The 12464-nt window shown below is 42.0% G+C and overlaps 1 protein-coding gene across 4 annotated transcripts in view; it reads right to left on the minus strand.

Moving 5' to 3' along the window:
* The window catches only part of SPAST (spastin), a 59335-nt gene extending 51568 nt beyond the window's left edge, over positions 1-7767 (minus strand). Inside the window, exon 1 of one of the 4 annotated variants that reach the window (XM_014781289.2) lies at positions 7061-7762. In XM_014781289.2, the coding sequence (XP_014636775.2) occupies positions 7061-7475 (415 nt within the window). In that variant the 5' untranslated portion in view covers positions 7476-7762. Of the gene's footprint in view, positions 1-7060 lie in introns of all 4 variants that reach the window. The other 3 variants (XM_004418162.3, XM_087436947.1, XM_087436946.1) reach the window with 3 other exon arrangements.
* Between the last annotated feature and the right edge of the window lie 4697 nt (positions 7768-12464).

The raw sequence follows: 12464 nt of genomic DNA on the forward strand, positions 1-12464 counted from the left end.
TGATTTTAATGTGCGCTATCCCCAAGAAACAGAGGGACCATGAAGCATCAGACCAACAGCCCCCTGACTAATTCTCTCATAGTTCACTATTACAGAAAGTATGCTTTCTAATGTTTTAATTCAGCAAAAAGGTCACATTTGCTTTCATTTGCAAATTTCAAGGTTTATTTCTGAAGTAAAGACTTATTTTCCCATTATTTAGAAGGTTTTGGATCCCATGTAAATAAATTATTTCAGTTTGGGCCATTTTCTTTAAACCTTAAGAATGTCAATTTATCTTCTTTAAAGTCTTTGGTATTTACCATGGGTGATGGGCAATTTTAATTTTCTTCTGTGCAGTTTCTGTATCTTCCAAATTCTCCACCAAGAGCTTACATTATGTTCATAGTTGAGTAAAAAAAAATCATTTTCTCTCTTTTGTAATAAACAGCTAGGATACTAAGTAAGGACCGAGGTTAGGGGAAGACTTCCATCTGCTTTTTTGTGAACTGTCTAAGGGTCACAGCAAAAGTATTTTTCTATCACTCGTTAGATAATTCTCCTTCTTCCCCCAATCTCATTTATACTGCTGCTGTGTCCTAAAAAAGGGTAACAGAAAGTAGGTATCAAGGTTTAACAATGTTCTAACATAACCTCTAGAGGCTGTAATTTTAAAAGGATTGTTGAATTAATAATAACAGTTCCCATTTTCTGAGGACCTACTATGCACAGGCACTAAGCATTTTACAGACATTACCTCAGTATGGTAACTAACTTGGCCAAGATCTCGTATAGTCAGAATTCAAATGTCAATTTGGATAAGAGGCACTGCAATTTAAAAAGGATAAAATTATGGAACCGGCCCTGTGGCATAGTGGTTAAGTTCAGCACGCTCCGTTTCGGCGGCCCAGGTTCGAAGGTTTGGATCCTGGGCACAGACCTACACCACTCATCAGCCATCCTGTGGTGGCAATCCACATACAAAATTGAGGAAGACTGGCACAGATGTTAGCTCAAGGCTAATCTTCTTCAAGCAAAAAAAGAGGAAGATTGGCAACAGATGTTAGCCCAGGGCCAATCTTCGTCAGCAAAAAATAAATAAATAAAACTAAAAAGGATAAAATTAGACTCTCAAAGCCAAGAAATAGCAAAGCAGCCCCTGACATCCGGGAGCTGGCCTAGTACTATCAGGTAGGCCATGCTGTAACTAGGAGCTGACCTGGCTCTACAGCTAGGCTTTGGTGTTCTGTTGAACATAATTTCAAAGAACATCAACATAAGACAAGGCCAGTCTGTGATCATGATGGATCAAGACAAAAGCAAGATCACTCTATAATCATTTCTAAACACAGACAAAACATGAACATTGTCCAAGCCATGAAATACCAAACATCTCCCTCTTTAGGCCAATGAGTGCTTCTTAACCAATTACAGCTTTAGCCTCACTCTAGCCTTCCCTCTTTCTAGATCAGATTTATTTAGATACTTAATCACAGAATTACTCCCAGGTCCTGGCAGCATCCAATCCAGAGCAAAACCCTGCTTCCTTAAATCCCCCTCAAAATCACCTAATACAAACCCAAGTCCTATAATAATTTTTTTCTAGCACCCTTTTCCTAAGATGCACCGTGGTTCCCCATGGTGTGTGTTCTCCCTGGTTACAATAAGTAATAAATCCCACTGGCTCAACCACAGGTGTGTGTTCCTAGTGACGGCTGACTGAAGGGCACTGACAAAGCCCACTTAAGAAAAACAGTTAATTCTCTCCCTCTCTACTTTAGCACAAAATATCTGCAGAAGAGCAAAAATGAATAAATACAGCAAGTCTATGCTATACCTATATAGCTGTACAACATTTAACAGTCTCCAAGAAAATCACAGATAGATTTTGACATTTTTCTTTCCTCATTTACCAGAATGAACAACGGCTAAGATATGAGTGTGCTCAAAGATGTTTTATTCCATAGGATGTTTAGTGTGAGCAGTTGTTAATAATTCACAAAGCAAGAGAAAAAAACGCTACATCAGCATATTAATACCTTTACTGGTATTATATAGGTGAAGGAGTATCATAGGAGTATTATAGGTCAAGAGAGAGAAAAACTAATAGAAAAGCAGAGAATCTATACTTTGCCAGAAGTCAAAAATCCAGCTACACTTGAAGTAGCTGTGAAGTAGTAGTGAAGGTCCGGTGTTCACGTGTGTGTGTGCGCGTGCATGTAAAGGTCCAGCAAACATAATCACAGTTGAGGAGCAAGTTCTCCTACTGCTCTAACTTCACCTGTTGGTGGAGCACAGGGAATAAGATGGGAAAAGAGGCAGGAAGGATTAGGGAAGATGCTTCTTAAATAATTTAATATCCATTTATTGTCATCAGGATGACTAACAATAATCTTAGGAATCTAGTTACCAGGTGAGTTTATAGGGTTTAACTATATTCTACATTAGGAAAAATATAAACTGCAATAAAAAACAGCTATAAATAAAACAAGGGATAAAGTTCCTAACACTGGCTGCCTTTTTGTCTCTTTAGTACAAATGCCACTAAATATTCTTGAAGAGAAATGTGAAATGTTTATTGTGTATTTAATAAAGGTAATGTTATTCTTTGGGAAAAGTATGATATTATCTGAATGTGCATCCATCAGAATAATTCTTTCCTTGTTCTAATCTGGAAACTTTAAAGCAGAATGATTACGCCCAAGGAAATTGTCTGAAATCAATCTTTTCAAAATGACATCTAGTAGTTCTTAGGAGTAAAAGACAGTATACCAAATCTGCACTTCTGATTTCTACTCCCTATCCTCACCGTCTGAAAATAGATGTGGATAGGCAATATTTTGTGTGTGTTTTAAATAAAGTACAAGGTTGGATTACATGGAATTACAAAATTATATGGCAATTAATTTTTTTTAAAACCAGCTGTTTTAAATATTAACTGACTAGAAATAAATAGAAAAGGATTTTATTTAGACAATTTCTGTCCTTGATGCAGGATTCTTCAGCCATACAATAGCCTGAGAAACTGGCTCTCTCTCTTGCATACAACCTACTGGGCCCTTACAGTCAAGGCCCTACATACTTGAGGTAATGGAACCACACCTCAAGAACCTGCACCACTGTATTACCTAGGAGATCTCAGGCTTGTCTACCTGCAGGAGCCACATAAAACACGTTAGGTCACATTCTGGTTAATCCAAAGAATCACCATTACAGTCTCCTCTTTTCCCCCAAGTATTCCAAGGGGCTCACTACTAGCATTACAAAACAGAGAATCTGCTTAGTATAAAACAAAAAGTATAAAAGTATGAGTCTGTTCACCTAGTCTCTGTTCCTGGTCCTGCTACTGTGAGTTCACTCTTCAAATTTCAGTTTCTCCATTTTTATAATGGCTATCTTAGGTTATCAGTTTTCCAAGGGTGTTCAACAATTAAAGAAAATATCCACAAAATTATTTAACTCCTTGAAAAAAATATATATTTTTCATGTATATAATATACATGAAAATACACACACATTTAATCACATAACAAATGTTGTCTGGGGGCCAGCCTGGTGGTGTAGCAGTTAAGTGCATGTGCTCTGCTGCAGCGGCCCAGGGTTCCAATCTAGGGTGTGCACCGATACACCGCTTGTCAGCCATGCTGTGGTGGCGTCCCATATAAAGTGGAGGAAGATGGGCACAGATTTTAGCCCAGGGCTAGTCTTCCTCAGCAAAAAGAGGAGGATTGGCAACAGATGTTAGCTCAGAGCTAATCTTCCTCACAAAACAAAACAAAACAAAACAAACAAATGTTGGCCCAGGGCCGGCCCAGTGGCTCCGCTTCAGCCACCCAGGGTTTGTGGGTTCGGATCCCGGGCACAGACCTACATACCACTTATCAAGCCATGCTGTGCCAGGTGTCCCACATATAAAGTAGAGGAAGATGGGCACAGATGTTAGCCCACGGCCTATCTTCCACAGCAAAAAGAGGAGGATCAGCAACGGATGTTAGCTCAGGGCTAATCTTCCTCACCAAAAAAAAAAACAAAAAACAAATGTTGTCTAACACATCTCACTGGAGTAATTGAGTTTTTCTCAAGTAACATCTACAATGCAGAGCTGTGCAAATTAACTGGTATCCAATAAATGTTTGCTTTAATGAATAAACCTCACATATCTTACATGAGGTAAAAAGAATTTGCTGTGCTATTCTTCCCCATTTAAAATAGTTTGGTTTCAGATAAATTTAGACCTTCGTGAAAAATTCAATGTCAAAGTTGAGTATGCCATAAGAAAGAATGAATTTCAAAAAAAACATAGTTATGATAGAAACCACATTTATACACTACTTTATTAACATAAGATTTGACTTTTATTATTTCAAGGCACCAAATGTTTCAATTAATTAACACCACTACAGTCTGAAATAGCCCACTTCACCTGATGAAATAAACTGGCTTTCAGTACATTTAGAAGCTAAGTCAAGTCGCTAAGGGAATGGCAGTGCATATTACTAGCCCATTAACAGTTTATCACAGGAAACCTTTGAAGGTTCCTATTCTATTCACTGCTATTTGTTTATTTATATTTTGATGCCATGGGAAAGAGTGAGAATGAAAATCTCTTGGAATTAAGTTCTATATTGTCAAGGACGGCTGAGAGGCAAAGAGACTTCAAATGTAGACTCTCTTGCAACTACTGGATTAAGACTAAAATAAAAAAATTTCAATATGCTAAAGGAAAAATTTGAGGTAGAAGAGAATCATGACAATATAAACTCAGTTTTACTTCACTTTAAAAGGAAATGAATATATAACCAATTTGTTTCATTTTGAACTGATTTATTTTGGCATATAACGCATCAGTTGTAGGACTCAAACTAAACAGCTATCATAGCCCATTGTGATGTCCACTTTAGAAACTAAGGTATAAATAAAGCAAAAATTTTGAATGGAAACATTATCAGCAGAAAGGGTGAAATATGTGGTACATAAATCGCTGAAAATACTAATACTTAAAAAATATTTTAAGAGGATTTAAATATAACAGATATATGCATATATGGGATATTCAAAGATAAGTTACCAGCATGAAACTGAAGGTCTGAATTCTACTTCTGTCACTTATCCTCACATGGAACTGATTTCTCTTTATTTTTTTATTTATTTATTTTTTTTAAAGATTTTATTTATTTATTTTCCCCCCAAAGCCCCAGTAGATAGTTGTCTGTCATAGCTGCACATCCTTCTAGTTGCTGTATGTGGGACGCGGCCTCAGCAGCGATGCATCAGTGCAGTCCCGGGATCCAAACCCCGGCCGCCAGCAGCGGAACGTGCGCACTTAACCGCTAAGCCACGGGGCCGGCCCCTGATTTCTCTTTAAATCTAAGAGCCTAGGGTTGTTTTTTTTTTTTAAGTAGGTTTTCCTTGACCTCTCTTCCTATCCTACCTCCCAACTCCCATCATGTAGTGTTAACTAAAATTTCCTTGTATTTTCTGGCATTCTCTTCTTAAATACAATAATTAATCTACCTTTAAACTTATTCCCTCTATTCTAAAACATCTTTTGACCTAAATTAGAAAACTCTAGAGGACCCTATTGTAATAGGATACTGCAATAAAACAGTGCTTCTCTAGGAAGGGATGATGATACCCTTCTTCATCCTCTCCCAAGAGATTCCTGGATATTCCTAAGAGGTGGTAAAGACTGAAGCAATTATCAAAAGACTTCCTTCCACAAACACATGGTATTCCTTCCTTAAATGTGTCTTCTTCTTTGAACTCTCTTAACCTCCACTCTGTCATTTCACTCCAAAACCATGAATACCTGTCTCTTTCCTTAAATCCTACTTCTCACTCCTAGGCTGCAGAAAGGAAATAGAGTTCAACAAAACTGAAATTCTAGAATAGTTTCTGCAGTGGGTGGTGGAGAGAAACACTACAAATGAACTGCAGATTGCTTTTTTTTTTTTTTTTTTTTAACTAATGGACGATGCAAGTGAGTACCTAATTGAGGTGTGGTAGAAAAGTGTTCTTTGGTAGTTAAAGGGAATAGAAGACCTCAGCATATTGGAGTTAGGGACAAAAGGAGGGATTTTCAAAATGTCATAAGACTCCTTCTAACTTCATTTATAATCTTCCACAAAAAAATTTTCATTAGCAATTAGCCAAGGTTTGGAATGAATGCTTTAATCTTTTGAGCCTCTGTTTGTTCATCTGTAAAATGCTGATACTAACAGTACCTTCACCTCATAGGGTACTTGCCAGGGTTAAAGAGACAACACATGCAAAGCTAAGAGCACGGTGCCTGGTACACAGAAAGACTAAAAAACGTTAACTTAAAAGAAATCTCAAGTATGCAGTATCCTTGCTTTCATTCAGAAATATAAATCTTTGTTTTAAGTTTTATTGTAAAATGACATGTATAAGTTTATCCTAGTCATTCATTTAACATTTCAATTTAGAAACTTAGAGACTACCTTGGAACACTGATGTAGATGAAATCAAATCAACCAGACCCAAAAATTTTATGTGAAAATAGAATTTTACTGAAAAATACTTAGGAGTCATTACATTGATAAAATGACTGTCATGAAACTTAAAAAAAAATAATGCCGATTCAGCTGCAATCACATGCTGCTGTTCCTTTCAAAATTAAGTCACCACTTGTTCTTTTTGTCTGACACTACAGTACTCTGCTTTCATTAAAAGCCTCTAACAAGGCACAGCTTCTTCGATATCAAAACCTTTGGAAACCTGGCTCAGAGGAAGCCACACACTATTTACAGTGCTAGAAAGGAGCCGTGTGGTCACTCTAGGACAACTGTCACTGTCACCAGCAAGTCTGGGTGTCTCACAGGGACTTGGGTCATGCAGAAGTGTACGGGAAGGCTGGTGTCTGAAACAAAGTCAACTCCTAGGGTGCTCTAAAAGATTTTAACCGAGAATCGCAGAGGACAAGGATCTAACTGCAGGGCAGATCAATTCCGGGGCTGCAGCGCCCGCTCCTGCAGGAAAGGGACGCAGGTGTTGCCCTCCGTCGGCGACCCCACTGCTTTCTCCCCGGCGCCGCCGCCCCCTCCCCCAGCCCCCCAGTTACCTTTCTCGTCCTCATCGATGCGCAGGGCAATGGAGATGTACTCGAAGGCCTGTTTGTGGAAGGCTCGGACGCGCTCGGCCTCCCCGCCCGGCACGGGCGCCGGGGGCGAGGCCGAGGCCGACGCTGGCGTGGCCCGGGAGCTCCTCTTGGCGGCCATGAGGGCGCGGGAGAAGCGCTGGCAGAGCCACACGAAGAGGAGCCCCAGGTGGAAGGCGACCAAACGCAGCAGCGCGAAGCCTACGAACAGCGGGTAGGAGAAGTAGTACAGGTTCCGCTTATGCGGCGAGTCGGGCGGAGGGGCCGGCTTGGGGGCGGGACGGGCGGAGGCCAGGCAGGGGGGCGGAGGCCTGGGAGGCACCGGGCTGCTGGGGCCGCCGGAGCCTTTCTTCTTCCCTCGTCCACCCGGAGAATTCATTCACAGCTCCCACTGCCGCCGCCGCCATAACCTGCCTCCCCGCAGACCGACGGCGACCAAGCGACGGCGGCGGCCACTGGGACGGCGAGGGCCACAGACCCCCGCGCGCCCGCCGGTCCCAGGAGCTCGGCACCTCCACGCGCTGCTCGCCGGCCCCGCCTCTTTCTCCTCGCTAGGCCAAGAGCACAACCCCTTCTCCTCCTCCTGCGGTCGGTGGCTCCTGCCCCTCCCTCTCTCAGTCCTCTCAGCCGCCTGGTAGCTCAGAGCTGCGGCCACGCGCACGCCCTCTCGTATCTTTCTCCGGCGCGCGCGCGCGCCCGGCGCCGTCTTTGTTGACCTGAGATCCTCCTGCGCGTGTGCAGCGCCCGCCAGTGGGTCCTGTCCCCGCAGAACTACAATTCCCAATGTGCAGTTCGGCCGACGTCGTCCCCAGGGACCCGTCGCTCTGCGGGCTTCGCTGCCCCTGGGAGCTCTTTAGCAGGGAAGCTTGGTTATTAATTCACGGAAGGGACAGCTGCGTGTTGGGTTCGCTCGGCTTGTTCGCAGAGGTCCTATCTCGCAGTGTCATCGTTTTGTTATATTTCTTTCAGCATTTTCTGCCAATCTTCCGCAAAGGATGATTGATCTGAGTTCCATCACGGAAGTAATGGGTACCAATCTGGGAATTATTGTCTGAGAAGGGAGCAATTGTAGAGATGTACAAACTTAAGGTCACCCAAAACGAAAATGTTAGCTCGATGGAATGTAGTCACGATTCCAGAGATTTAATTAAATTTGTACCTGTTGAGACGTCTAATCTGAAGAATTAATCTGTTTCAATAAGGGAATCCTTGGGGCCGGCCCTGTGGCTTAGTGGTTAAGTGCGTGCGCTCCGATGCTGGCGGCCGGGGCTCGGATCCCGGGCTCGCACCGACGCACCGCTTCTCCAGCCATGCTGCGGCCGCATCCCACATACAGAAACTAGAAGGATGTGCAACTATGACATACAACTATCTACTGGGGCTTTGGGGGAAAAAAAAAAAAAAATAAGGGAATCCTTGGGTTTTGCACAGTGGTCATCGCATGGTTTACTGAGAAATCCAGACTGGACCTTATTTTTTCCCAACTACTCAACATCCCTTACTTTGGGGAACTACCTACTCACCTCTGCTGCTTGAATTCTAAAGAGCTGCTGATCCTCGCCTCCCAGATCACAGAGGTGGAAATGCTAGGTTAATCATACTCACCTTGGAACTGGAATCTTGGATGGAGACACACTAGGAGAGAAGATAGTAGGAACAGACACCGAACCAAGTGGGCTCGCCTCCTGGTGAGTTAAATAAGACTTTACACCAGTGGAATTGTCTCACAAAGTGTGTTTGCAGCAAATAGGAGGCCATGAGGAATCATTTCCAAAGTCATGGCATCCCCAAACAAAGGGAAGCAGGAACTTTTATTTCCCTTGGGGAATGAATATTCAAAAGGGAGCAGGTATTAGCTTGCACAGGCTCAGTTGGAAAACATGCTTCCGCATACACTGCAGATTACAGTAATGAGGCTTAATCTCCTCCTGAAGAGATCTTCGTATTAAAATTAAGGCAAGGGGCCAGCCCCGTGGCATAGTGGTTAAGTGCATGCGCTCCGCTCCTGGCGGCCAGGGTTCAGACCCCGGGCGTGTACCAATGCACTGCTTGTCAGGCCAGGCTGTGGCGGCATCCCACATAAAGTGGAGGAAGATCAGCACAGATGTTAGACCAGGGCCAGTCTTCCTCAGCAATAAGAGGAGGATTGGCATGGATGTTAGCTCAGGGCTGATCTTCCTCACAAAAAAGATAAATAAAATAAAAATAAAATTAAGGCAAGGTCATGGGCATAGCTCTTGTAAGGAGGCTTGGTTAGCTTCAGGGTTGTTGCTGATTGTGTCTCTTTAACATAAAAACAGTTAAATGATTCCAAACCCACCCCTGAGTTCCTCAGGGCGCTAGTTGGTGACAGAACTGAGTGCTCTAAAGAGCTGATCTATCAGTTCATCTTATTTGAGATCACCAGAGTGGCCAGGTTCCTGGACTTGATAATGTAACCTACCTGATAAACTATTCAGTCTATTTCTCTGTTTCTCCCTCTTCCTTTCTTGTTCCCTTCTCTCTCTCTCTCCATCTAACTCTGCCTTTTTTTCTCTCTTCTCTTTCTCTTTTTACTTGGGTTAGCCATAATTGTTTCTTGTTGCCTAAAACTGAGAAATCCTAAATGATATAAAGTCCCCATTGTTTACAGTGTGAGGTTTACAAATGCTTCTGCCAGCTTCGAAGAATCTCCACATTCTGGCCACCACTTTATTTTTTCCCCACCACTACTTCCCCACAAACACAGGCTACTGCAAAAATGACGTACTCCCTGTTTCTATCCTACTACTCCTCACTCCTTTTCCTGCCTCTGTGCTTCTGCCAGTTTCTCATTTTGAAATGCCCTCTTTTTTATGTCTGATTCATTTCAATTCCTGACTTCTCTCTTTTGAACCCCATAGTACTTTTTTTTTGTTGCTGTGTGAAATCTGTTATACATGTATCATGTAAACAAGATGTATATAACATATGCATAATTGAAAGAAAAAGAATAAAGCAAACAGCATCCAGTTTAAGAATAACTAATGTCACTGGTTTCTTGAAGCACTCTCTGAGCCCCTCCCTAATCTCAATCTCTTTTCTCCCCCTCTGGAGGAAGCCACTATCCTGAATTTTGTACTCATCATTCCTTTGCCTTTCATTTTGGTTTTGCAATGTATGTATGGATCTCTAAACAATATATGGTATAGTTTTGCCTGGTTTTGACCTTATACGAATGTAATCATACAGCATGTGTCACCGACTAATGGCCCCAAGGAACACAAGGGAGGTTTCAGAAGCATTTAACTGTTTCTCCAAGTTGTTTTTTTCTTGTTGTTATATTAAGAGATGCAATCACCAACCACCCTGAATGAGACCAAGCCCCACCACAAGAGCACGCCTATGACTTTTGAGTCGTTTTTAACGCTAAGTTCTCTCTGGGAGGAGTTTAGGCCTTATTACCTTTACGTGCAGTGTGTTTGGAAGCATGTTTTCCAACTGAGCCTGCGCAAGCAAATAGCCATCTCTCCCTCTTGAGTATTCATTACCCATCTGAAATAAAAGGCCCCTGCTGTCCCCTGCTGGGGAGAGCCATGACGCTGGAAATGATTCCACATAGTATCCTATTTGCTGTAAATATACTTTATGTTGTGTGACTACTTCTGGTGGAGAGACTGATTTTAACTCACCAGGGAGTGAACTCACTTTGGTTCGATAACACTTGTATTCTTCTTAATTAGCTTCTTCTGCTCAATATTTAAGTGTTTGAGATTCTTCCTTGTTGATTTGTATAGCTATAGTACATTTATTTTCACTGTTATATAGTATTCCATTATATGAATTTACCACAATTTATTTTACCATTCAACTGGTAAAATGGATATTTAGTTTGGTGCCAGTTTTGTTTTTTTTTTATTAAGTAACTAACTTTTTAACTTGGCCAAGACATGACCCAATAGTAGAGTGGTTCTGGAGTCAGACTGGTTGCATTCAGATTCCTGCTCCACCACTTGCCGAGATCTTGGACTAGTGACAGCTTCCACGTTTATGGTTCAGCTGTCACATCTATTACATAATAACAGAGTAGTAGGCAGTGCCCGGAATGAAGCTGCTGCTTGATATTTGTTGAATGGTTCTCCCACATCTTCACATATACTATAATCCAACTAAAATGAACTACTGGCAAGTTTCTGAGCATTTTTACCTCTTTCCCACAATTATCTCAACCCATTCTTCTTTCCCTTAGAATTACTTGTCTTCCTACTTCCACTGTCAAAATCCTTCAAGGCTTAACTCTGATGTTATCTTCTTGATAAATCTTTCCCTTATCACCTCCAGCAGAAATGATCCTATTTTTAAATTCTTATGACAATGTGGTTGTGTTACTGTATGGTTCTTCTAATATATTGCCTTGTGTGATAGTTATTTAAATACCTTATCACGGCCGGCCCCGTGGCTTAGCGGTTAAGCGTGCGCGCTCCGCTGCTGGCGGCCCGGGTTCGGATCCCGGGCGCGCACCGATGCACCGCTTGTCCGGCCATGGTGAGGCCGCGTCCCACATACAGCAACTAGAAGGATGTGCAGCTATGACATACAACTATCTACTGGTGCTTTGGGGGAAAAAATAAATAAATAAATAAAATTATAAATACTTTATCACCTCCTGATATAGATTATAAACTTATTTCAAGGCAGTAGCCAAACTTGACACATTTTAGCTTGCTTTCTGCACCTAGCCTGATGCCTCACTTATGGTACTCGTTTAATAAACATTAATAATTTGAAAAACAATTCAAACATAGTGATTGTTGTAGATGTCTGTTGCTACGTAATAAACCACTCTCAAACTTACTGGCTTAAGATGACAGTCATTTGGTTACTCATAATTCTATGAGTCAGCAATGTGGGCTGGGTGCAGCTGGGTGGTTCTGCTGGCCTTGCCTAGAGTCATTCATGTGGATGCAGTCATCTGATGGCTTGATTGGGGCTGAGTTGCCTAGCTATCCTTACTCACACGTCCAGATGCTGGTGTGGCTATTGACTGGGGTGTGTGTCTCCAGCAAGATATTTCAGCCTTCTTTACACAGCAATCTGGCTTCCAAGAGAGTGAGTGGAAGCTGCAAGGCCTTTTGAAGTCTAAACTCGAAAGCTGCACAAGGTCATTTCTGCAGCATTCTGTTGTTGAAGCAAGTCACAAGGTGAACTCCAATGTAAGAGCTGGGAAAATAAATTCTACATCTTGATGGAGGAGTGGCAAAGTCACATTGCAAAGGGGCATGTATATATAGGGATGGAAGGAATTGTTGTGGGCATTGTCAACACAAATAACCAATAACCATTCTATAGATAAGAGAAATAAGGTAAGTTTTACTCGAGCCAGAGTGAGGATTATAGCCTGGGAACACCT

This window comes from Ceratotherium simum, chromosome 11 (assembly GCF_057802395.1).
Source record: "Ceratotherium simum simum isolate JZ-2026a chromosome 11, ASM5780239v1, whole genome shotgun sequence".
In the NCBI taxonomy this organism is placed as follows: domain Eukaryota; kingdom Metazoa; phylum Chordata; class Mammalia; order Perissodactyla; family Rhinocerotidae; genus Ceratotherium; species Ceratotherium simum.